The sequence below is a fragment of the Phyllostomus discolor genome, chromosome 4 (assembly GCF_004126475.2).
Source record: "Phyllostomus discolor isolate MPI-MPIP mPhyDis1 chromosome 4, mPhyDis1.pri.v3, whole genome shotgun sequence".
Taxonomy (NCBI): domain Eukaryota; kingdom Metazoa; phylum Chordata; class Mammalia; order Chiroptera; family Phyllostomidae; genus Phyllostomus; species Phyllostomus discolor.
The window spans coordinates 118,439,394-118,466,446 of NC_040906.2; the positions used below are offsets into that span (position 1 = coordinate 118,439,394).

At 44.4% G+C, this 27,053-nt stretch overlaps 1 protein-coding gene across 3 annotated transcripts in view; it reads right to left on the reverse strand.

Annotated features, from left to right (window-relative positions):
* CLIC5 (chloride intracellular channel 5) overlaps positions 1–27,053 on the reverse strand; it is a 147,999-nt gene that overhangs the window by 38,504 nt on the left and 82,442 nt on the right. For 2 of the 3 annotated variants that reach the window (XM_028509904.2, XM_028509903.2), the window contains exons 2-3: positions 5,720–5,829; positions 1,592–1,717 (exon numbers count right to left, since the gene is read on the reverse strand). In XM_028509904.2, the coding sequence (XP_028365705.2) occupies positions 1,592–1,717; positions 5,720–5,829 (236 nt within the window). Of the gene's footprint in view, positions 1–1,591; positions 1,718–5,719; positions 5,830–19,193; positions 19,215–27,053 lie in introns of those variants that run through there. The other variant, XM_036024181.1, reaches the window with a different exon arrangement.

Here is a 27,053-nt window from a genome sequence, read left to right on the forward strand (position 1 = left end):
CTCCCCATCCACCTGGCAAAGGGCCAAGTGGGACTGTGCTCCTCACTGCTCCAATTTCCCATTCCCACCTAAAAAACCAGCGCCAACCTTGAGGTCAAGTCCTAAGGGACAGGGGTGGGTGGAGCCTGAGCCCCCTCGGGGCCCTTCCAGCGAGGAGGCTGCGGCCCTGTTCAGAGAAGTGAGTGGTTGAGGTGGGCGCTGTGGGTGGGGCTGCCCAGCTCTTTTGTGTTCGCACTTAGTTAAAGTCTCTGCTCAGCTGCTTCCAATGAGCTTGACTCTGTTCTCAGTGTGAAAGTTAATTGTGCTAATGTCGGCAACAAGGGATGCTTTTTAGGAAGAATGCATATAGGTTCAATTTTAATCCAAGCCCAGCTGGGAGTTTTAACTATGATTTGCTGTATGATTTTAGGCAAGTCATTCAACCTCCCCAAGCCTCAGCTTCCCCAACTCTAAAAGGAGGGTAATCTATCTCCTGGGGCACACAAAGTGAGCAATGTAAGTGTTGATAAATAAATAAAACCTTAAAATAAATGCAACAAGGTGGTTTTTTTGTAAAGTCCCACTTCCTTTACCTACTCAGTGTGTCCTGAGTCCTTCCTCCCCGCTCCCGCATTTCACTGTCACTGCCGTAGCTGAGCCCATGGTCCCTCTTGCCTGGACAGTCTCCAGTGGACTCCTCCCAGTTGATTTTTCCACCCCCAACTCTTCAGACCTGTGCCCTCCCCACCCCCCACCCTGAAAGGAAACCTGAAAACCATCCTCTAGCGTGTTTGCTGAGAGAGTGTTTGCTCACTCTCTAGCGTGTTTTCTGTGTACCCTTCAGGATAGAGCCTGAACTCTATGTAATATTATTTTTCTATCAATAAAACACACTTGTGATTATTTCATCCCCCATTACAATTCAGTATAATGAGCAACTCTAATTTCCAGCTACTTTCAGAATTCACCTGCCTTTTCTTTACCCCTATTTCCCATCCGGCACAGCTTATTTATTGTACCTGACGGGGACTTACAGCCCTCCGGTCTCTCCCCTCCCGGTGCTCATTTTCAGAAGAGACGCTGCTTTCAGTCAGTTTTTTCATGCTTAATGATGAGCTCAGACCAGATCTGGTCTAATTTACAACTCTTATGTATGCTTTGGTGTAGTCTGAAGTTATGAGTTACCTCTCTCCTGGCTTATTTTCATTCCATTAGCCTTTCAGCCCTCCTTCCGAAATTAGGGAGACTTTGCCCTCATTTGAGGGCCTTCCAGGCAAAGTGAACTGGAGAGAGGACTTCCTCAGGGGGATGAAGGGCTGGAAGCCCTCCCAGTGCTCCCAAAGTCACTCTGTTTAGGAGGAAGTGATCGGCTCCATTTCACAGGGGCACTTGGGGCTGGACTTCTTGGAGCAGTTTTGAGACAGGCAGCCCTTTGTGGGTAAGGAGGGGTGTCCCAGACTCTCTTTGAAAAGAGGGTTCTATGCTCTGAATTAATGATGCTCCTTAGGAAATCTGCCACCTCAAAGTTAACACTGATTTTTTTTTCACTTTCAACACGGACCCCTCCCTGCCCCCTCCCTGTCATTAACTGCAGAAACAAACAACTCATTACTTTTCAGGGGTCAAAGTCTCCTCCAGGAACTCCTCGATCTTATTGACGTCGGTCTTCACATCCCCGTTGAAGGTCAGGAAGGGTGGGTGGGTGCCAGGGGCCAGGTTGTGCAGGTCGGCTGGCTTCCTGTAGAAAGAGGGAGGTTCAGGTGGAGGGTTACACCAGGGCATCTTATGTTCAGGGAAACCTATAAACGAGACTCCCTGTGCTGTCCAATGTGCCTGTCAGCAAAAACAGACTTATAGTGCAGGGCAGGGAGGCTGGAGAAGGTTCTGAGGGGATGTGATGTGGCACAGGAAGTCCGAGAGAGAGGAGCAAGTTAAGAGGAAGGAGTTGAGTACTATTAAAAAACAGGGAGTAATGACAAGTGCCAAGCTTTCAATGCCCAGGGCAGAGGTCAGGCTTTGCTTTCAAAAGTTCCTTCAACAATTAGCTTAACAAAAAGGCACTCTTCAGAATTCCAAACTTTGTATGTTAATGGATTCAATATTGCACTTTTAGACTAAGAAATATCTTCTGTGTTGTTAAGGGTGTACTCAATGGGAAAGCTAGCGACCTTGTGGTTGATGGGGTGAGGAGGGGGTGACCTTCACACCCACCAGTACACTTCTTTCACCAGCTGGTCGGAATGCAAGAGCAGAGCTGGAGCAAAGTCAGAGGAAGTAGGGTTGGCGGATGGGGCAAAGGGGGAGGGAGAGGGCTGCCCTGAGACGAGAGCAGGGAGAGAAGAAACAAGAGCAGGAAGACGGAGCCCTCCACCAGAGGACTAGGGCACCAGATTCACCCCAAATGCTCTCTGTGAGACTCAGCACTCCTTGTGGGAGTCTGGATTAGAAAACTTCAGATGGAGGAACTGAAAAAAGTAAACAACGAGAGAAGAGGAATCTGTAATGAAACAAATTCCTGGAGTAATCAGTATGGGAGGGGAAGAGAAGAATTTCAATTACGGTGCTACTCCCCTCCCGTCGTCTCCCAGACACAGTGTCCAGCTTCATTCTGGGGCACTGGGAACTCCTTAAGGCAATTGAGACTGAAAGTATTTTTAAAATCTAATTTACTTACTCCTTTTGTTTGCTTTGTGTGTGTCCCTCTTTTCAGACAATAAAAGGACATTCTTGGCCGCCTCCTCCTGTTTTTAGAGCTGACAGGAGGCAGCAATGTTTGGCTTCTCAGCGGGGAGGGGAAATCTACACTGACTTTATTTTTTAGCAATTACCTCTCTGTGGCTTAAAGATACAGAGCTTCATGGGTTTTCTTTTTCTTGTGACTGGAGAGAACAATGGCCTCTGGAGTCGGACATCCTTGGGAGGTACTACCCACAGCTGCTGAAGCTCTGCTGGACGTGTCCAGTGGGCGCTGGTCAGGTGCGGCCCTCTCTCTTTGTTGGCCCTCTTCAGCATGTATGCTTGAAATGGTATACTTAGCATTTACGTACATATTGCCAAGTTGAATTTATGGATTACTGAATGTGCACCAGTCTTCTTTTGCTGGCTGACTGCCAGCCCCCTGAGGGCAGAGATGGTGCTAAGAACAGTCAACTTACGTGGAGCTCCTGCTCTGAGCCTGGCCAGCACTGCATGCAAGGCCTCCCCATGGCCTGCTCACTGACCCTCACAGTGACCCTATAAGCCAGGCACGACATTGCACAGATGAGGAAATCAAGGCTCATAAAAGTAAAGTAACTCGTTCAAGGTCACTTAGCTAGTAAATGGTAGTGCCAGGATAAGAAATCAGTTTTCTTAGAAATTGCTGAACTTCATTGTATCATATTATATCATACATTTAAAAAAATTCCTTAACTATTACATATCTTCCCCCTCCCCCCCTCCCCTCCTCTCCCCTCCCCTCCCCTCCCCTCTCCTCCTCTCCCTCCCTTCCTTCCTTCCTTCCTTCCTTCCTTTCTTCCCCTCCCTCTTCTTCTCCAACTCCTCCTTCTCCCCCTCCTCTACCTCCTCCTGTAGAAGTTTCCTTATCTAAAACAGGAGTTGTGATACTTGGCTGTCCCACCACAAGGGGTGTTGCAAGACTGAACTGATAACAGATATGCAGGAACACCTTAAGCATCCGAGGAATGCGGGGCACTCCCTCTCTGCTCAGAGCTCCAGGTAACACACAAGTCCATGTTTATCAACCATAATCCAGAGACCTCCTCGTCTCCACTGAAGGAAGCTCTTCTCTCAAACCATAAGAAAGTCTACTCTCTTTAGCCGTCACAGATAATAACTTCATGGCAGATGTGTGTCCATTTATCTGACAGATACTAACTAGGGATCTGAATAAGTCATTGCTATGGCAGATATAAGAAAACTTAAAACTTGATCCCAGCCTCTTCTTGAGGGATTTAAGGTCTCATTCAAAGGAAAAACAAGCTTCGTAACTGATGTGTTGTGAAGAGCATTGGTATTTAGACCAAGAAAACCAGTCTTTAGAAGCAGCCCCTCCAATTCTAGATGGGCACCTTGGCCAAGCCATTTAAATGTCTCCATCTCAGCTTCCTCATATAAAGGGAAGAAGTAAGACCTTCACAAGGTCATATGTTGTGTGATTTTTTTGTTCTTATGGAAAAGTAGTCACCAGTTGTAAAGTGCAGGGACTGTGGATGCCATGAGCTGGTAAAATACCAAACAACATTGCCAGACAAAGGTGCTGGGGGAGTTTGGTGGGAGGTTAGAGGGACAGATGTGCCTGAGAGTGGAGGGGTGGAAGGGGCAGAAGCTGCAGGGGCGCTGGGACAATCTGTCCATTCAGGAAGGTGGGGACAGCCTCTATGAGACAGAGGGAGCATTCTAGCCCGGGGCTGGAGAGAACAAGGGCGGCAGAAGGTAGTCCAGCCTGACAGAGGCTGCTCGGTCACAGAGAAGTGTTGGGAGAGCATATTGGGAAGGACCAAGGAAAAGACAAAGGAAGGCCGAGTATGAGTTATTCCCCAGACAATGGGGAGTGTCAGAAGGCATCCTGAGCTGGGAGAACCATGTGATTAGAGAATTGTTTGAGGAAGAATCACCTTATGTCAATACAAAGGATGAGAGAGAGAGAGAGAAATCTGGAAGGATCTGGAAGGAGAAAGACCAGTCTGAAGAACAAACATACAAACCCGCTGGCCGAAGTGGGACCCGAACCAGGCATGGGCTGTGAGAATGAACGAGAGAGGTTGGAGGTAAGAGAGAGCACCATGGGAGAAGGCCTTGGCCTGGAGAATGATTGACAAAGGAGGTGGCAAGAGAAGGGAGCCCATAACATGGGAGATCAAAGGAATTCAGGAGGGGAGCCCAACTCAAAGGAACAGTGGTAGATAAAGTATGTATAGATTTCGAAGTAATCATAGAAAATGCAAGTGGACATATCTAGAAGATAGCAGCCTTCTGGGCAGAGGATAATTTACACAAAGGTGAGGGAGAGAAGATGCTAAGATCGCCAGGGGAAGAAAGTCGAGGCATGTGATAAACGCTCAGGGAGTGAGCTCTGAGCTATTCCATGTTTATAGCCTAGGCAATAGAGAAGAAACAGAAAACAAGATTGAAAAGAGTGTGGATTAATACAAAAATATACTGAATAAACTGTAACTGAAAAATATAAAATAAAATAAAAACTGTGGCTCCTGTGAAAGTGGGCCATGCTCGGTATTTTTACCAGGCATTAAGACTGCACTTTGGAAGAGGGAACATGGTAACATTCCCTCCTCGGCGTGTAGTCCAGAACTCATGCATTAAGGGATTCCATGGATGAGAACAGAGCAGGGGAAATGGTCCGGATCCCAACTCCCTGGAAACCCCGGCTGTTGCCCCTGAAGTCCTGCTGGGGTCTCCCAGGATGGGGTCCCTGGAACTGCTAGAATAGCTAGCTTGTGGATTTGAAGACATCTGTGCCCATTTTATGCCAGACATTCTCAACTGTACCTGCAATGTCTACTCCCTCCTTTTTCCTTACCAATTGAACTTGGCTGATGGGCAGCAAAGTGCTCAGCCCCAAGTGAGATACTGGCTTTTGCAGCCTCTCTTGTAACCAGGGATCTGGCCAAGGCATGAGCAGGGGGCTGCTAGGAGCCATGGGAAGGCTTTTTCCTTCCCTCATGGAAGGTTCCTCGTTCCTGCCGCTAAACACGTTCCTCATTAACATAGCATCTGTTACCTTTTCAGATCCACAGTGGTGACATTGAACACGACTCCTTTCAGCCAGAGGATCATAAACAGACGCTGAGAGAAGGGACAGTTGCCAATGCTTTCCCCATCGATTCCAGCCTAGAAAAAAGGGAACCAGAGTCCTGAGTTGGCACGTGCATATTAGCCAGAAGGAATAGAGGATTTTGACACCCAAACTGAACGATGGCCTGAAGAGAACGGACTAAAACCATGGACCAGCCTAATTCAAAGGGCAGTTACCCTCTGTTATTCATCCCTGTCTTCCTAGTGTCTACGCCAGACAGTGCCTGGCACAGGGTAAGGGCTCAGTCAATAAGCGCCAAACATAATTGGAGTTTCCAGCGTGGCAATTATGTGGAGTTAAACCTTTCTGTACCCATAGAACCTGAGCATCTCAGGGAAAAAGAGAACTTCAGCATGACATAGTCTAAAACCAATGATACTGGACCACCAACTGCTATACCCCAAGTAATCATCTAGTCTGTGCTTGAATATTTCCACTAAACAGCAATTTTTCTCTTTCAAAGCAGTCCATTCTGAGGACAGTTCTAACAATTAGAAATGCTTTTCTTTGGCTCTACCTAAAAAAATACATTCACCTGAGGCTTACCCTCTTTGACCATTTGGTCTTTGTCCCACAAGGATGCTGTGAATACAAACACCTCAAACTTTGACTGTATCTTTCTATATCTCACTGGTCAGCAGACTCAACACTTTAATCAATATACTTATTCTAACTAGTACTTGACCTTCAGTGTCAATACACCATTCATTTTATATTATCCTTTTACTAAACAAATACATATTGACTATCAATTATGTGGAAGGCACTGGAGAAAATTGCACAGGGGATTCACAAATGCATTTACTCAAGGAGCTTATGGCCTTCTGTGGGCTGGGTGGGGAGACAGACAGGAGCATGCATGCAACAACCACAGACAGCCTGACTGAGTGCTTGCGTGCTTCTGCTCATCATTACATTTCTCCTCCCCAGCACCCCCTCAGAACAGCGTGTTTATGTTTTTGTTTTTGTTGTTAAAGTCTGAAAGGCAAGCCTAGCTTTACCTCTGAGTGTGCTGCAGAGACATGCATTTTTTTTTAAAGATTTTATTTATTTATTTTTAGAGAGGGAAGGGAGGGAGGGAGGGAGAGAGAGAGAGAGAGAGAAACATCAGTGTGCGGTTGCTGGGGGTTATGGCCTGCAACCCAGGAATGTACCCTGGCTGGGAATCGAACCTGGGACACTTTGGTTCCCAGCCCGCGCTCAATCCACTGAGCTACGCCAGCCAGGGCTACATGCATTTTGTAAGAATTTGTTTTCAGCAAACATACGAACAAACAGAAAGGCTGGAGAAGTGATCTCTATATAATCGATTTCCACAAAGTGGTTTATTGTCCCCTGTTGTGGTACTTAGGGGGAGAAATCATCCACTCGCTCTGGTTTACTGTAGGCTACCCTGGTAACCAGGGCCTCCTCATCTGGTGGCCCAGGCCCGGCTCCTCCGACAGGGAGGCCCAGGGAGCAAGGCCCCCAGGCTTCCTCGCAAAGCTGCAAACAATCCAACCAACACACTGAAATAGGGACTTACTAAGACTTTTATTTTAAAGAAAAGGAGAAAAAAATGCATTCCCAAAGCCCAACACAACACACTACTTCCCCCTTGAGGTTTGCTTTGCTGTGGCCTTCCAGCGGGGAGGGAACGATGCTTTCTTTCATAGCGAGGGCCTAATTGTGTGCCTATTTCTGCCTTGCAAATCACTCCCAGCAGAGGCTCAGGTTTATAATGGGAAACTGGCGCCTCTGACGGTGTTGGCTGTAGGTAATTGCCATGAGATTAGTTATTTTACCTCTCCCTGAACTCCCGTCAAGAGCCCCACCCCTATTCAGTTCTCACTTTTCCTCTGTGCTGGAAAGAGACCTGCCCCTGAGTAGTTGAGACGCCACAGCTCCGTTATATAAAATCTGAGAGATGGGAGGGCACAGGTGTGCCTGCCCACAGAGCTAAAGTTACCGATAAAGCCACACTCAGACAAGCAACCATTAATTTAATACTAGCTTGGAGATGACTTGAGTTTATGATGTCAGTTCCCTAAGACCTTCCCGGGAGGTACTGTCTTGACAGGCACCTGGTTCTTGGCCCTTTAAGACATCATAACAAAGGAACACTCCCCCAGGGCTGGCTATAATGTAAAGAACAAGTGAAGAATTAAAAAACAAAAAAACAAAAGCCACATTTGCATATTAGCATCTGTTTTACCTCTGAGAGGGTAATAAGGGAATTAAAGAAGGAACCAGTAAAATACTGAAACTGTTATTAGCCAGACACAAATTATATAATAATGACAACAATGATAACTCATTTCAATATTGTCAGGTATTATTCTAAGTGCTTTACATATATTACTAACTCATTTATTCCTGTGAGAAGTGAAATATTATCACCCTTTTACAAATGTGGAAACTGAGGCACAGAGAGGGAAAATACTTGGCCTCTGGGCCCCAGGATTGAATCTAGGTGGTCTGGCTTGTAACTGCCATGCCCAAAGTCTAAGCTGAAGACCCCGGCAGGTAACATGTCCCCATAAGGTCACCCAGCTGGGTGGTGATGGTGCTATAAGTGTATGCATGCGTCCTAGCCTTTAGTCCATGTGCACATAGCCGGCCACAGGTGTAGAGGGTGGTGGCTGTCACAGCAACTCACTCTTCCATTATTGTCTTAAATTATGACTGGAGGCCTAGTAGGTGAGAATTGCCAAAGGACCAATAGAAATAATATGTGAAGATTCTGTCATTAACCATTATAGTTTTCACATCCCTCTTTCAGCTTCTTTTGTTTCTTTTCATTTATTGTGGGAAGAACACGTAACATGAGATCTATGCTTGAACGAATTTTTAAGGGCACAGCACACTATTGTTGACTACAGAGGGGAGCAACGTTGTCCAGCACACCTAGAGCCTACTCACCTCGCCCAACTGGGGCGCCAGCCTGTTGATTAGGAACACTATTCCCCCACCCCTGCCCCTGCTGTCACCACTCCGCTCTTTGATTCTATGACTTTGACTATTTTAGATACTTGGGTATAAATGGAATCGTGCTGTACTTGTCTTTCTGTGACTGACTGATTTCACTTGGCTCATGTCCTCAGGGTTCACCCATGTTCCACATTTTCCAGAACTTCCTTCCTTCCTAAGGTTGAATGGTGTTCCACTTCGTGCACACTACGTTTCCTCTATCCTTTCACCCGTCGATGGACATCTAGGCTGTTCCCACACCTTGCCTATTGTGAACAGTGTTGCAATGGACATGGGAGCGCTATCTCCTTGAGATCCTGATTTCAATTCTTTTGGGTAAATACTCAGAAATGAAATTAATGGACTGTATGGTAATTCTATTTTTAATTTTTTTAGGAACCTTACATTGTTTTCCATAGTGGCTGCACCAGTTTGCATTCTCATTAGCAGCGTGCAGTGTTGCGATTTCTCTACTTTCTCACCAATATTCGTCATTTGTTTTTTCAGTAATAGCCACCTGACAAGTGTGAGGTGATATTTCATTGTGGTTTTGAATTGCATTTCCCTGATAATTGGTGGTGTTGAGCATTTTTCTCATCTACCTGCTGGCCATTGTGTCTTCTTTGGAGAAATGTTTGTTCAAGTCCTTGCCCATTTTTAACTGGGTTATTTGTTTTTCTACTATTGATTGCCCATCTTTTTCTTTTTTTCCTTCACAATTCACCAGTTCTGTGGCCTGAAAAAACCACTTGTTAAATTCACAGGTTAAATATGGTGAGCTTGTGGCAACCACTAGAAATATCAACCAAGAATAACTATGTGGGGTTCAGTGGGACCCCAGGCCCTAAAAAGTGTGAGGGAAAATCCAGGTGGACTTTGGTCCAAATAGCCCCTGAGCACTGGGGCTGGAGAAGGCAGAAAGTGGTGTCCTAAGCTGAACAATGTCCCTCTCTCCCAATTCAGATTCACCCAGAACCTACAGGTGAGACTTGGTTTGGAAATAGGGCCTTTGCAGATGAAATCAAGTTAAAATGAAATCATATTGATTTATGTTGGGTCCTAAACATGACGGGCATCCTTATGAGAAGACGGAGGCCGAGATCGAATTGATGCATCTACAAACCAAAAAACACTAAGGATTGCCAGAAAATACCAGAAACTAAAAGAGACAAGAGAAAAATTCTTCCCTAGAGACTTTGGAGAAGGCATGGCCCTACTGACACCTTGATTTCAAACTTCTAGACTTCAGAGCTTCAAAAGGATGCATTTCTGCTGTTATGAGCCACCCAGTTCATGGTCATTGGTTACGGCAGCCACAGGAAACTAACACATGTGTGAAAGTGCGGGAAGCAAAATTGTGTGCAGCTAATGGCGAACTTCTCAAGTTCACAGTTCCGCTTTGCCATGGGCCTAGTGGGCATGCCCACAATTGCCAGCCAGCTACAACCCCAAAGTACTTCCTAGTACTTTCTTAGTATTTCTTAGATATAGCAAATGTATTGACTATAAGTTATCCTGTATTATACTGTACTATATTACATACTATATTATACTATGCTATATTATATAGTAAGTTAAAATAAAACAAAATGTACAGTATATACTATATACATCTGATAATAATAGCATAAGGTAATTATTATATAGGTTACATGATTATACACTATATGTTATATGTGGGTAAGTCATTCCATGCTGTGAGATACTGCCTTTCATGTAGTCTCTCCCCCTATACAATGAGCTTGTCTACCTCTGAAACAAGGGCCATGCCTTCTTTATTTTGCCATCGGCAGCAACAAGCAAGGCTGCCTAAAAATTAGTTGATACTCAGTGCCTGTTAGAGTGGACGCATGTTGAGGGGAGGGTGATATCACTCCCTCTTTATGGCTTCAGTGTCTCGAAATTCTGATGTTGGCACTTTGAAGAGAGTTCTAGAAAACAGCAGGAGGTCATGGTTCTGGACCCATCTCTGCCTCTAATGCACTGTATGACTATGAGTAGGTCAGACTCCTCCTTCTTTGGCTTCAGTCATTGCACTTAAAACTTCCTGCAATTTTCTGAATTCAAGTGGGTAATACAGATTTATTTAGACAACAATTCTCAAAGATTTTGGTCTCAGAATTCTTATATGCCTTTAAAGATGTTGAGAATTGTTTATGTGGGATATAGCTATCAATATTGATTATATTATAAATTAAAACTGAAATATTTTAAATATTTATTACTTAATCATTTAAATATAACAATAAATACATTACATAACACAAATAACACATTTTGCTATAAATAAGCTATTTTAAAAAGAAATTTAGTAATAGCCTTGACTGGTGTGTGGCTTAGTTGGTTGGGAGTCATCTTGCAAAGCAAAAGGTTGCTGGTTCGGATCCCGGTCAGGGCACATGTGTGGGTTGCAGGTTCGGTTCCCATTTGGAGCGCATGCGAGAGGCAACTCATTGATGTTTTTCTCTCACATCAATGTTTCTCTCCCCTTCTTTCTCCCTCCCCTTCTAAAAATAAATGGATTTAATCTTTTTTAAAAAAGAAATTTAGTAATATAGTAAATAAACTGGTTGAAGTATATATGAGAATAAATTTTGGTCTTACACAGAGACACAGTTGGAAAAGAAAGGAGTAATTTAATAGCCTTTTAAGATAATTGTGGGTATTTTTCTTTAATAAGATGCCCAAGCTCAACAATGGAAGATTCCTAAAGTTTAGTTGATAGATGGAATTTGAAACTCTATCAATGAAATGCTTCTGTTTCACTAAAACCCATTCACCCATCTTGCACTTTAAATGGATCACAAATGGGTCATTTGGAAAATAGTGTGTCACTGAGCTGTGCAGATCTTCCAAGTGCTGACACAATTCATTATGCAATATCAAAACACCCCACTCAGTGATGTGACCACCAAGCCCATCAGAAAAGGTTAAGTAAAAACGCTGTCATGGTCATGGTGGCAGACACTCGTTTTCCAGCGGCATTGGCAATAAATCAGTTGTTGTCCTTGAAATGACAAGCTCATTTCGCCGACCTCGCAGGAGATGTCTGTCAAAGGCCAAGTTTTCATGTCAAAATTTGGCAAGATTAAGTCCTGACTGAGGTACTAGAAGAAAGAAATCTCAATTTTCTGTAGAAAGTTAATTATGTCACCATTCACGTCACATTTCAACTCTTTGTTGCTTTATCCCATGAAGCCTGTCCCTGAAGACACAAGTTATTAAACATTATATTCAAGTTTACAGCTAAAAATCCTACAATAGTGGGGCTGGAACTGTTCTCAGGGATGATACAGTCCAGCTCTTTCTTTTTACTGGTAAGGAAATAAGCTCAAAAAATTCTGACAACTTGCCCGTGCTTGTACAGCCTGGTTCCAGGCAGAATCAGGGACGTACTTCCCAATTTCTGATGCATGATTCCCATTATGCTAGGCTAGTTGTTATCATACAGAAAAGAGGGTCAAAGTGACAAAGGCCACAGGCAGAGCACTTTCTTTGGACATAAAATGACTCATTTATATAGCACAACATTGACTGGTACCATGTGGAGGAAAAATTCTTTTCTTCATGATAAAAGTACTTGGAGCTGCCCACTTTTTCTTATTAGTGTAAATCAGATAGTATTCCATACTGTTACCAATTTTAATACTAAATTGTCTGTCCTAATAATTTGATTGGTAAGCCTCGTTAGCAGGTGGTCTGTGGTCTACTTGAAGATAGGGAGTTCTACACTTAAAGAAACGTTATTTTTCTCAGCAGCCACAAAAGGCTTAACTTGCTGGGGTTACTTGGGGATTTTTCATTCAATAAGCAGCCAGGAAACGAGTATACATTTGAGGCTTCCTAGATGCTCAGCATTTATGCAGTGTTGACTATAAAGGCTGAATCAGCTCTGTGCCGATGGCTCCCTGTGCACTGCAGTGTGAGGGATTCCAAGCGTCTCGGTCAGGGTTCTCCGGAGAAACAGAGCCATCAGGGTGTGTGTGTATGCGTGTGCGCGCGTGTGTGTGTGTGTCTATACTTGTATATCTGTTGTTTTTCTTTCTGTCTGTCTGAATCTATCATCTATCTATCTATCTATCTATCTATCTATCTATCTATCTATCATGAGATTTATTTTAAAGAATTGCCTCACATGATTGTGGAGGCTTGCTGAGCCCAAAACCTGATGGGGTAGGTGACCAGGTTGGAGAGTCAGGGAAGAGGTGCAGTTTGAGTCCAAAGGCAGTTTCCTGGAGGAATGTTCTCTCCCTCAATTTCTTCTATTGAGTCCTTTAACTAAATGCAGGTCACCCACATACATTATGGAGGATAATTTGCTTTACTTAAAATCCACTCATTTAAATATTAATCTCATCCAAAATGCACTGGCACAGAGATATCTAGAATAATGTTTGACCAAATAGCTGGACACCAGTCAAGTTGATACACAAGATTAGACATCACACCAGCTAAATTTAAAAATACGACGTGAGACAGGTAGCCCATCAGTCCAGTGTCTGACTCAACATCTTAGCTTGCCAAATGGTTTTATAAACACTTAAATATGTAAATATCCCCTTCCAAAGGAATTGTAGGCCCCATACCCAGAAGGCTACTGAGTTTAACAGTCTGAGTAAGAGAGCAGGGTCCAGTGGTGCCTTTCACCCTGATTAACACCTGGATTAATAGTGGCTTTGGGCCCAAGGCCACCTACCACTGTATGTTGTAAAATACTGCTGTGCTTGAGCCGTCTTAGGAGTGCCCTTCAGCCTGCATTGAAATTTGTGTCAATCTGCACTGAGTCTGTGTTTACCTTCCTGTCCTTCCACAGACGCTGAGAAAGAGCTGCCTTTTCCACCCCAGCACCCATGTCCCCTCTCCCCACCCATGCTTCCCACCCCTACACGGCTTTCCCCCCATTCTTTCATGCCCAAACTATTTGGAGAAGTGAATGGGCCTCTTTTAAACTTCTTGTCAGTCTCCTGCTCCTATTTAACACCTTCTTCTAAAATGAGTCTCTTTCAATCACTCTCTGGGTCCAGCTGAATAGATTGTCACTATGTGTGACTTTTGAGGCCAGGTCCTAAAAGGTGATACAGATTCTGCCTGGCACTCCCTCCCTTCTTTGGGGTCCTCGCCCTGGGACACCAACCACCATGTTTCGAGGAAATCCAGAGCATATCTAGAGGTTGTGTGGCCCTGGCTGGTGTGGCTTAGTGGACTGAGTGCTGGCCTGCAAACCAAGGGTCATCAGTTCGATTCCCACTCAGGGCACATGCCTGGATTGCAGGTCGGGTCCCCAGTGTGCATGAGAGGCAAATACACGTTGATGTTTCTCTCCCTCCTTTCACCTCTGTCTAAAAATAAATAAATAAAAGGTTAAAAAAAATTTTTAAAAATGAGGCAGTATGTAGCTTTGTGGCTGACAGTCTCAGCTGGGGTTCCCCTGACAGGTGGCATCAACCACCATCTACAAGTGACTGAGACTTTGGATGATCCCAGAGCTCAGCCTTTGAGCTGCTCCAAGTGACAGCTGGTGAAAGGAAATTGGTCATCTTCACCAAGCCTTGGCAAAACTTCAGGTTCATGAGCAAAATGAATGTTGTCATTGTTTAAAGCCACTAAATTTTGGGAAAGTTTGTTACCCAGCAGATAACTCACATGCACACTTAGCCTCAGGTACCTTATATGCAAATTGGGTGCAGAAATATGTACCTTGCAGGGTTATTTTACAACTGAATGATAACATACATAAAATACATGGCATTTGCTTTATAAATTAAGAGCTATTGTCATTATGACCACTGACAACAAACATTTAGGGAGAGCTAATTAAAACATCCCTCTGTGTGAAGTGCTGTGCTTAAGTAAGGAGTCAGTAGAACTCTATTTGATGGCACAAAACTTCAACAGTGCCTCAGTGTTCAAGGTTTTATGTGTGGAGCAACACATTCAACAGAGAAAGCAAACCCAGGAGGAACTATGGCCACTTCCCAATGGCCAGAAAAGAGTGTTCCTAAGGCAGTCTCCCATTGACCATGCAGGGAGGCAAGTATGTTCATGTCTGTTCTCAGCAAGGCCATCAAGTTCTTGTGCAGAGCTACATTCTCCAAATGTAGAATGATTCAGGGTCATTCTACAAGTGACTCAGGATCCCAAGACAAGGAGGGCTGGAACTCAAGGAAGATCGATGGATAAAGCTGAGGGATCCGGTTTTGTGACAGATTCCTGGCGATTTTCTAAGGAAAATCCAGGAACTTTTGCTACAGATATTTATGGAACCAGCATGCTATTCTTTGAGCATTGTTATGACTCTCGGTGCTTGGACCAGGAAAGCTGAAAGCTGGAATTCTTCCATCTCAGAAATGCACCAAAGCACAGGAAATCAAAGAGCGATACAAATCTACAGCCTCCAATAAACAGAACTCCTTCCCACATGGGTTTAATTTGAAGAAGACGTCTCCTCACTTAAGCCTCCCCAGGAGAACACCAGTTCTAGTGGAGGAAACATGCCTTCTGCCTAATTAGGCCACTGTCAAAAAGTTTTGCTCTCTTCCCTTGACATATTTTTTATGTGTTGTTCATGATGCTATAGAAATTAGTTCCAGCTTTTGATCATGAATCCATTTCCCCTGTGTTCGTGGAATGAGCCTGTAGTTCCAATAATCTTCAAACAAGGAGTGTCTTCGTATCGAGCCCTGCTTCTTCCACAGACATTGGTGTTTGGGATTCTGTGACAACGGAGATTTCTCAGTTGATACTAATGCTGCCCTCCGCTCTGGTTGTCTGAATGTTGAGTTTGAATATAGCATCTTAATATCACATGCTGATCTAAAGACTTTAGAGAAGTCACAAAATCTGTCACCCTCCCTCCCAGTTGGGCTCAGTAAGCTCTCATTTATCCAAACCTCCTAATTACGACAGATAAAAGCTTATGGCACCACAATCTAATTCATAAGATTTGTTATATAGAGCCACTTAAATCTGGGACTCTCTGGAAATTTTTTTCAAAATTAGTATTTTGTGATATGTTAACAAAGTGTTGTGTAGAGCTTGAAAAATCTATTGTAATATACATTTAAAAATGCCATGCCCAGGCCCCACTACCAGATATTTTGGTTTAATTTTGTAAGAGTAGGGCTCAGGCAAAGTGTTTTTTTTGTTTTTCTTCTCAAAACTCTCAAGGGGATTTTGATGTTGAACCAGGCCTGGCCACCTCTGACCTGGTGTTGTTTACCATTGGTTGTACACTAGAATCCCCTAAAGAGTATGTTAAAAGGAAAACTAACAGAAATGCACCCCGAGCCCACTCTGAACACACAGACTCATATGTGTGTGGGGAGACATCTGACGTGTTCTCTTTGCTCCTGTGTCCCCTATTTTCCTATCTGTACTGGAAACTCCTTCAGATCATGGGCTCCTTCTCTGCCTTCTGCCCCCTTCTACTGCTGCTCCTGCCGTCAGGTCTTGCGTGGGCCCTGGAGGAAGTGCTCCAGTCTGAGTACCCAGGGAATGGAGAGCATGTTTTAGATAAGCTGTACAGAGAACCTCAAGTCAACACGACCACGGACAACACCAGGAGCTTCCTTTGATCTTGAGCTCTGCAGGTGGGTCCTCCCTGAAGGTAACAGAGAGCAGTGTGTCGAGGCCCAGAAATCTACTCTCGCAGCCCAAGTTCTCACATGGTCATATGTGCTCAACCACATTTCCCCTCCCTAGGCACTACTGTCCAGCCAGCAATGGCTAGAAACTGCTCCTTCCACAATGCAGACCCTGTAAGTCCTATGTTCAACTTCCTGGCCGTTTGGAGCAGTAGGGGGCTTGAGCTCCACCATCAACCATATGAGGTCACCTGGCCACTTGGGCAGGGTAGGTCCATGCAGCAAGACAATCATCTTCACCGAGGGCCTGCTCAGTGCCAGAGCCTGGGAGTGCAGTAATGAACATGACTGCATCTCCTGGACAAGCTGCCCATAAGGAAAGTGTAGCAATGATAGAGCCTGAGTAGAATAGGAGCATTAAGGAGACCCCTGAGAGCTCTGGGAAACTTTGGGCACAGTAATGATTTTTGAGATGTGGCCAAAAGGGTAAGGAAAGAATTTATTTAAGCAAAGAAATGAGCAATGACATGGGAGCAGAGGAACCACATTAGCTTGGGTCTGGAGGCTTGATTACACAACATGGGAAGTGTAGGGAACCACAGTGTGGTCTTGTTCTTAGAAACCCACGCAGTCTGAGGAGGCGAGTCTTATCACAGGTAAAGGCACAAAATAGTCAAAAGCCCATCTTCCTGTGTTCCCTGTGTCCCTACATGTGTCTGCCATTCCTCCCATCACTGGTCTCTAACCCCTAGGCCACCCTTGGCCAACATGGCATCTTCCCCACTTCCATTTCTCAAAGCCAACTCTGAAAACATTAACACTTAAGCATGATTGTGGATAACTGCTTAACCTTGATCATGGACCGGAAGTAAGCAAAAAGTCTGAATCTCCATTGGTAGGGTTTCAGGCAGCTGCCAGAAGGTAGGTAAGGGACTGTGAAAGAAGGAAGAAGAGCAACAGTAGCTCCTGGAGTCTCAAAACCAGACAGGTGGCCCTTCTCCCATTATACCCTTTGTGAGATCCAGTCGGGTCTCAGCTCTGCCACTCATGAGGACGCAGCTTTTATCACGGGTGACCAGGCTGAAGGGCAGCACCTCTTATCACAAAGCTGCTTTGACTTTCATTTTAAAAATCTCTATTTAAAATTACTTCAAGGCTGGTTGGAAGTCAAGACTTAAAAACAAAAGCAACATACTTCTTATTAGTTAACTTGTAGGTGGGAGACTATAGGAATGTTTAACTCTGCCTTTAATGTGAGGCAATGAATTCAGCTATGAATTCAGCACGGTTATGCTTTCCTATACACATGCAGTGAGACCTCAGCCGGCATGTTTGGAGAAGCAGGAGGTTTGGGTGAACTGAGTTCCCTGGTAGCCCTGTAAGCAAGAGAGGGCAGTGGGATAAAAAGCAGGGGATAAGGAGCCCTGTGTTCCAAAGCACAAAGAACTATGGGATCTTGGGTGAAAAATCTACCCCTTCCTGAGCCTTCGTTTTGTTATTTATAACATGTATAAATTAGAAAAGATGATCTTGAAAGACATTCTAAACTATTCCTAAAATGTAGCTGAGAGAAGGTAAAAATCACTTCATCTTTTACTTACATCGAAGAATTCCAATGTTTGAATAGCGACTCGGCAAGCTAGGCAGCCCCCGCCTCTCAGCCCCATTATGGGCTCATGGCAAGGGCTCAATAAATATTTGTTGAGAGGATGACAGACCTTGCAGGCTTGCATTCTGCCCTGAAAGGCAGACAGGCAGGCCTGTGGGGCAGTGGCCAGCACTGTACATTGGAAGGGAAATACAGACATGAAGCAAGAACCCCCTGTAACCACCTTCAAGGCTTTTCTTTATGGTATTTCCATAGTATGCTCAGCATGTTACTTAAAAAGCTATTGAAGAAGCACCCCTTCAGGAAAGCTGCCCCACTCCCACCTGGATCCCTCAAGCTTCACCCAACTCTGATTTTCCCCTAGGCCAGCTGAAGTGCTGAGAGTTTAGATGACTTGTCCACGACACAGACCATAGGTAGGGGTGGAATTTGCAGTCATATGAAGATGGTTGAAATCTCAGTCAAAATCATCAATGTAAGTAATTTATATACAATCACAAAAGCTATGGGACCTGAATCCTTTCAAAAGTCATCTTTAGAGATTCTCTCGTTAGCCCTAGCTTACCTGTGATTTTATTCTCCAAAAGAGTAAAAGGTTGAAAACACAGGAAGAACAGTTCTGATTATTGCAGGGTATAGATTCTAACCGGGGTTGATTCTGCCTTAAAGTGGAAGACTCACTCGGGGTAAACACAGGAAGGCAGGCTCACACCGGAGCTCCTGAGCCCCAGGGGGAGCATGGAAGAGAAGCTGTGTAGCTAAGCCCCTCCTCTCCACACTCCTCCTTCTACCCACCTGGGAGAAAGACAGGTTGCTCTGCCATCGGGACCATCCTTCCTTCGTCCCTCTCACAACCCTGACCAGTACAGTAAAGGACACAGGAGAAAGTCTTCTGTGTCACTGTGCAACAGGAGTTCTACCAACCAAGTGCCTACTGTCGTGTGAGCCTACCCACTAACGGTTTCTGAGCTCCTACAGAACGCAGTGGTCCCGGGTGCTTTATAAAAACAACCCCACTGCTACAGACATGAAAACTGAGCCAGGTTTTGTGCCAAGGAGACTTGATTTCATTTTCTCCCCCTTGCTCCCCACTGAGCTACATGTTCAAGCCCAGGCCCAGCTATATTTGAAAAGGAGCCTATCTTTTGTAATCCCTTAGGCCCAAAGGGGAAATGGAAAGCTTTTCCAAATGGCAGACTAAGGCAGGAAATGTTCTATTTATTGTATCCCCATTAAAAAAAAACTAAACTAAACTTACCTCAGTAATTATACCACACACACAATAGTCCAGGCCATCACCCAAGAGGCCACAACCTGATATGGAGTTCAAGTTTCTTTTCAGAAAGGAACATTTTCCAAGACCTACCATAGTTTCTTTCAGAAGTCCTACAGTTGCAAGAGACAGGCTGCCCACCCTGCTCTCTGCCCAGCCAGCGTGAGTCAGAAGACCTTCCTGCTGGTGCAAGATGTTCTGCAAGATAAATGTGTCCTTGAGCAAATCATTGCCTCAACATGTGGCCTTCTGCACCCTTGCTCGAAAAATGAAGGGAAGACTGGATAATGTCTAACTTGGGATTCGCTGCTTCTCTCCACGCCCACTTGCTCAGCATTGTTAATTGTACATGAGGAAGTTAGAAATGACCCTTGCTGGTGAAGAGCTATAGTGTAAATTCTCCACTTCATGCCCCAGGGAAAAACTGACAGCGGCCACTAGAAAGATACAAAATTACCCCCTAAAATAACTCCAAAATAAGAGGGCTCCAAAATTAGTGAGGTGCAAAAATTGTTCTGTTCCACTGGACATTTTCTGTAAGTCTCAGAAGGTGGTTTGATGCTTCTGGGGTCCTCAGGTTCCCAAACACCAAAAACTTTGTTTTGGCTTCTGCATCCTAACACTGAGATCCACAGAGAGGACCCCTCAAATCAGTCACCTCGTATCAGAAGATGAGAAGATGTGTTTCCGGCTCAGCAGCAATTGTCCATCCATAGGCTTGGGATTGAAGTTTATGTCACTCAAAGCATATCATCTGCATCTCCTTTTAGTTTAAAGGTACCAGATAAAATATTTGCACCTGTTTGTTAAAAACTGTCTTATGGTCATGTCCTCTATACCCTGCCTCCAGCAAGCCATTTCTGCCTTTGTCAGCCAGGACAAGCCAGTCACAGTAACTTCCCTTTACTTGCAGAACCTATCTAAGGACGGAAGCCTGCTGTGGTTGGGCTATGTTTAGAAGAGAAGATGCTACGCAGTGGGCTAGGGATTAATGGCAGGTAGACTTTAGGACCAACCCCTTTAAAGTATCTTTTGATGGAGGCTCAGGAATGACAAAGCTGTTTCAACTGGTGCTTCATCTACCAGCTATTGGAAGGGGCTGCTGCAAGCATGACAGAAAATTCTGAGGGCTCAGCTAGGACCAGTGGGAAAGAATGTCCGTGTCATTTGGTGATGAGGTATTTTATTTGTAACGTTAACCTGAGGTGGAATTGCACAGACACTTTCACACAGAGCAGAGGGCTGCTGAAGAGATGAAAGAAAAGGGAAAAACTAAAATGAGAAGCACAATTTTCCCCTCTGTTCTCCCAATTTACTCTTACCACACCATTCTTTAACAGGATTTCTTTCTACTAAGTCATAAAACAGACCATCTTTTATTTTTCTCTCCTCAGCCCTGTGATATAGTTCAAGGCCAGGGACATTCATTCCCGTTCCAAATGTAGCCTGCAGACCAGGACCACAGCCTCAGACACACTGTGGAGCTGACGAGAACATTAGAGACAAATTTACATTGGCAGAGTATGTGATTATTCACTAGTTTTGAGCAAGGCACCTCTTCCCTCCATCCTTTCACTGAGGAATGGAAAAAAGGAAGGTCTGAATTGGCCTCAGAGCCCTGTCCCTTGTCTGTCACTGGAAACAATAGCAGCTGCCCACCTGCGTCACACGTTCTCTGTGAGAGCAAATGAGATAACGTTCAGGCAAGTGCTCTTCAGGGAAGAGGCACAATAATAACATGCCAGCCACACTCAGTCCTTCTTTGTCAGTGGATTGAAATTATAGCTAGAACACCATGCCCTACAGCCTGATAGTCCTCATAGGAAAATGAGAGTGAGTCCACCCCTCAACCCAGCCCCATCGAGAGCTTTCTGTCTCTCCCCCAGAACTCCCAGTAACAGTCCTAAAACGGACAATTTTCCTGATAGAAAATCTCAAGTTGTCTACAGCCCTTGCTACTCATTTAGGATCGGCAGCATCAGCATCCCCTAGGAGCGCGGTGAAAATAGAGATCCTCAGGTTCTGCTCCAGACTTGCTGAGAAGGCTGGTCTTCAGAACCTTTGGAAGACAAAAGCCTCATACAGCAACAATGCAAATACCTTCATAACCTATGCACTAGGTCAGTGATGTCCCGTTTTTCTTTTTTGTTTTAAAAAGTACATCTTTGCACATCTGGGTTTCACAGTACTCCTACTTAGAAAAAAAAATCTCTACCCTTGCACATAGTAATCTGGCCCTATTGCATTTAAAAAGGGTCAGTGAATCTCAGCCAAATTTCCATGCCTTGTGTGGAGGAGGAGCCGGCTTGCAAACCAAAATGGCAGGCTGGTGCTGAAAGTGGACACTCACGCTGAAACTGGAGCCGGGTTAAATTATTTATTGAAATTCCATGATGTGGCTTGTGCATCAGGAGCCGGCAGAGCATAGAGACATCGAAATGCCCATCCTGTGTCGGCCGTCCTCCACCCTGTGAAGTCACCTGCCTCGTTGCCTGTGGGACCAGTCAGACGTTGGAGCCTCACCTGAGAGGTTCAGTTGTGGGAAACTGATGTGGCATGGTTAGTGAACCACGTGGTTAGTGAACCGGCTTTCTGCAGGAGCCACCCTGAGAGCTCCCAGTGCCCATTACTGAGCAGCACAGTGGCTTGGGAGGCTAATTGCCTGCAACCCCCAGTTCATAGAAAGCCTACATGGAAAGTGGGGAAAAACAAGAAAGCCAGTCTGCTATAGCTAAGTATTCAGATAGATAGATAGATAGATTTTAGAGAGAGAGGAAGAGAAAGAAAGAGAAAACATCAATGTGAAAGATGTGATTGCTTCCCATATAAGCCCTGACTGGGGATTGAACCCACAACCTAGGTATATGCCCTGACTGGGAATCAAACCCCCAACTTTTTGGTGTATGGGACGACACTCCAACCAACTAAGCAACACTGACCAGGGCTAACACTTTTTTTTAAAGATTTTTAAAAAGATTTTATTTATTTATTGTTAGAAAGGGACAGAAGGGAGAAAGAGAGAGAGAGAGAGAAACATCAATTTGGGCTTGCTAGGGACCGTGGCCTGCAACCCAGGTATGTGCCCTGACTGGGAATTGAACCTGCGACACTTTGGTTCGCAGCCCGCGCTCTATCCACTGAGCTACGCCAGCCAGGGCTGCTAACTCTTTTTTTAAAAACATTCTCTGCTTTAAGATTTCTACCAATATAATGGAGAGAAAAGGTTTCTTTGCTAACCAACATGACAATATATACAAAATGAATTAAATTCTATAGATAAATTGTTCTTTTATAAGCACCTATATTTGATCCTTAAAAGCAAAATACTATAAAGAACATGTCCATCAATAGCGGAATGGTTAATTGCAGTATGATATGGCTGTATTATGGAATAGTATACAGCTATTAAAAAAGAATGAATTGGATCCTTATGTATTGCTCTGGAGGGAGTGTCACAATAGGAGAAGAAAGCAAATTGCAAAGTAACAGGAATAGTATGATCCCTTTTCAAATTTAAAGCATATAATTTTATTCTTTATTGTATCAAATCTTGTTAGTCTTAACTTTAATAATCACTCTGGACTCTTCTGAAATGGGTAATCAACATTGGAATGGCTCGGACATGAGTTTCTTAAAAACTTAGAACAGATAAAAGGCAGGTAGTCAGGCAAACAACAGCAATAGCCATGGGGCATTATTGATTTTCCCTAGGGGTGATCTTATGTGTGTGTGTCAAGGTGACATTTTTGTTTGATTTTTCAGTACTGCGTGAACAGTGCAGGTCTGCCCCCAAAGCAGAAGGGGAAATTAGTCTCTTTTAGGGCTTTGTCTTTTGCAAATAAGCTGTGTTTAAGGTAGATGATGATTTAGAATAAATAATATAATAAACATTATATAGTGATGTATAATAAATACATGAATGTGGTAAATATTTATTTTAAGTGAATAGACTGGCTAATGTTTTCACTCTATTCTTGTATAACAGGGAGCATAGCAACTCCTCCGCTTTTCATTTTTGGCCCCACGGTCCTTTGGACTTCACCTCCCTCTTTCCCATGACAGCACTTCGGCCTTCGTACAGTGACCTGTACTTTGTTTTTAGCAAAGGCCTCTGCAAGCTTTAATGATGGGCGTGTGGTAATTATTACGACTGCATGCCAATCAGAATGAATCAGAATGGCTTTGTGACCTCTGGAGGGAGATGGTTTCCTCGTGGCCCTCCCAGCACACTCTCCCAGATCCATAGTCCATCGACTTTCCTCTGCCATTTGCAAAATTCAGAATAATGCACAGATATGTGGGAACATTGTAAACTGTTTCTTTGGCTTTTTAGAGCCCATACTCAGGACCCTTCAGTGACATGTCACTGGTAATAGGATAAAACCAACCTCCTTGGGCTCCCTCCCAGGGCTCTCACTCTTTCAGTTTTCTCAATATGCTACTTTCAGCATCTTTGTCCCCCACCCCGCCACACCTCCAGGCAAACAGCTTGCCCACCACCTCTGTCAGCGTACCATTGGCTATATTTGTACTATTGTCTGTGCCCTTTCTCTCTTCCGGATTGCATTTTCCTGACTCTGTTTTCAAATGTCAACTCAGATCCCACCCTCGTGGCAAACCTTTTCTAGGTGCAAGAGCTATCCAATGAGTGTGCGCTCAGCGTCTTTCCCTGTGGCTTGCTATGACACCAATGTGAAAGATGCAGAGCGTGAAAAGGCAAAATACAACAGCAGGTAAGCCCCTGTGCTTTGCAATCTACTGCAATTTGCCACTTACTAGTTCTATAATCTTGGACAAGTTTCCTGGCCTTGGTTTGCTTATCTGTAACGTGGGGATGCAATGTAATACAAACCTTAAAGTTGTGACTAGGATTAAGTGAGACAGTTTATATAAAGCTCTTAAGGATAGTTTGTGGTGCAAAATAAGCATCACTTAAATTATGATCTTCTATCTGACTGGACACGCCCATCAGTATTTTCTGTGGCTGGGCGACTTCGTTTCTCTCCACATTTCCCACAGACAGGAACACAGTGCTGTCACTGTGTGGTGAAACATCCCCTGCTCTGCCTTGGTATTGGTGAATAAGGGGTGGTTCCTGAGAAGTCATTGGAAGTTTCCAAATAATGATATAAACAGGCATTCTTAAATACTTCAAATGCGTTCATGGAAGTCCGTGGGGATTCTAGGGCCATTCATCCAACCACATTTGTTGAGATCGTCTAGATCCGGTGGCTCTCAAATGTTAGCATGTCTCAGAGCCACCTGGAAAGCTTGTTCAGACACAGTAGGTATGGGGCGAAGCCCAAGTATCTGTACTTCTAACAAGTTCCCAGGTGATACTTCTGGCACAAGAACTGCACTTGAGAAGCTGTGCCCTGGGTGCCAGGGGCGGGAAACAACATGAGAGGGCTGTGGGTCAGCCTTCCAAAAGAGCCAGCAGCCTGGGGCTGATGAAAACACACAACTGAGTAGAATGAACCACAGCCCCGGTTACACAATCCAGTTCTGGTCCTGGTTCCATTCTCCATTGAAATATGACCTTGGGCATGTCACTTCCTCTGAGCCTTGGCTTTCTTATTTATAAATTTAGGATAGGAACATCCCCTTCATACGTCACAGTGTGAAGACCCAGGACAAATATACAGTGGTTTGTATGCTGGCTGAAGGTGAAACTGAAGAGTCAGAGGAGGGGATACATCCTTCCCTTTTTAAGTGCAAAGTGACCCCTTGAATGGAGGAGAGACCCTGTAAGCAAGTCATGCACTTCCCCCAATTCACCAAAGTATTATTCAGTATCGTAAGCCCCAGCTACCACATACCACCTGGATAGATTCCCTAGTAACTTAAGACCTTAAAGCAGCTTTGAATCAAGAGCCCTTCTCTGGAAAGTGACATTTACAGAAGGTGCACCAAGGCTAAGTGCCCGCCGTCTGCCCTTCTGGGTTCTGTCTCGTCCTGAATCATGATGGGCTGCCGGTAGTTGCAGCACCTGTAAAAATCTCCTTAGTAAATTACATGTCACTATCCTGGCCTCAGTTTTTTTCTCACCCACTAGAAAAAAACACAAAAATATACCACACAAAGTTTTCTACTGCATTTGCTATTTAAAAAAATTGATAACATTGTTCCTCTCATTCTTCGGTGTTCCCCACACACTCCACATAAAACACCCGTGAGAAACGGCCTTAGAACTCAGTGCCCACGTAGGATTTAATGCCATGGGAGAATGCTAGAGACAAATGTTGTGAATAAAACACACTGCAAAATCTGTAGGCTACATGGTCCTAATATTTTTTAAAAGACTGGGGAAAAGAAACCAAAATACAATTAGAAGTTATTATTGGGAGGTGGACTATGGATGATCTTCTTTACACTTAGCTGTTCCAAGTTTTCTACACAGAGCATGAATGACTAGCATTATTAGAAAACAAATAGCATTATTTTTTAAAGTAGTTCAGTGGTAGGGAATTTTATTTCCTCCAAGAAATTGTATGGCTCCTTCTGCTCTCAGAAACTTCGTAACTGATTGTGTTCCCCCCTATGCCTTCCGAGAAAGTCAAAATCATATTTGAAATGCACTTTCAACAGCCATGCTGATCCTTATCACAGGCAGGTTCTTAAAGTCCTTATTTTCATTTTCTATTTTATTGCAACTCCTATTATATATTATTTCTTATTAGACAAGTAGAATCTTCTCATCCTATGTAATTGCTGATATTTCTAAATACTATGATGTTTTTAGAAACTCCCTTGGGGGGCACAAATAAGTGACAACTTTAACAAGTTAAAAAGGGTAGCTTCTAAGCACTTGAAAAAGTAATGTAATTTCTCGAAGGCTTTTGATTTATAACCAGGAGGAAGAGGAAGCAGGGGCAAAGACCACAAAGTGCACAACATTCCTTTTGTGCAAGCAGTGCGTACTCAGATGAAGTACAGTGAAGACTCCCCGGCTGCGGACCCCACGGGGGTCAGGAGAGCTGCATTTCCCACCATTGTTCAGCTTTGGTGGGCATCAGCCAAGGAGACCACTCTGAACGAAGACTCATATCTGACGGAATACAGAGAGCAGGCAAGGGCGACTCTGAGGCTTTGATCTTAGGACAGCGGGAGATGGGAAAACTACTGTGAGAACGTGGAATTCGAGGGAGCCTGGCTTCAGGGAACAGGGTAGATGCGAGATGTGGTGGCCACCAACCGTCAGTTTGGAACAGACATAACACAGGACCACAGATCGTGCAGGGCGCGTGTTCTTGTTCCAGCCCCACCCTATCAGTTTGGGTAACTTGGGATAGGCCCCGAGTTGGGACTTGCTTGGGACTCCGTTTCCTTGAGTTGAACTGGCTCACCTCTAAGGCTTTTCCAGTTCTTTCACTGGCTGAGTCTATGACGTTATGCACATGTAACGCTCCACAACTCAGGAGGGATTTCACACACGGAGATAAAGACTTGGGTCAGCTCTGTTGGTCTCAGGTTGCATGGCTGATAGATGAGTGGTTTTAATAAGGGACATTTAAGAAGTCAATGATTAGCTTTTAGTGCTGACTGACACTTTTATCTGTTGTCTGGGAGTCATTCTAAATGACACACAGCGGGACTCTGTGCGAACTGAAAAGAAGAATGATAAACCCATAAATGGGAGAAGCCTTGGTAAAGGGGAGCAGTGATTGGATCATAAAGGGAGTTACTGAGGCTGGCTGCCTATTTTTATGGGCTGCACAGGAGAAAAGCCTGCATGTTCTGGGAGATGGAAGAAAATGAAACCCCAATAAAACAGAGGAGCTGAGCTTCCTTGTGGCTTATACTCAGTGAGAGCCCATAATTCTCGATAAACCTGCTAAACCCTCA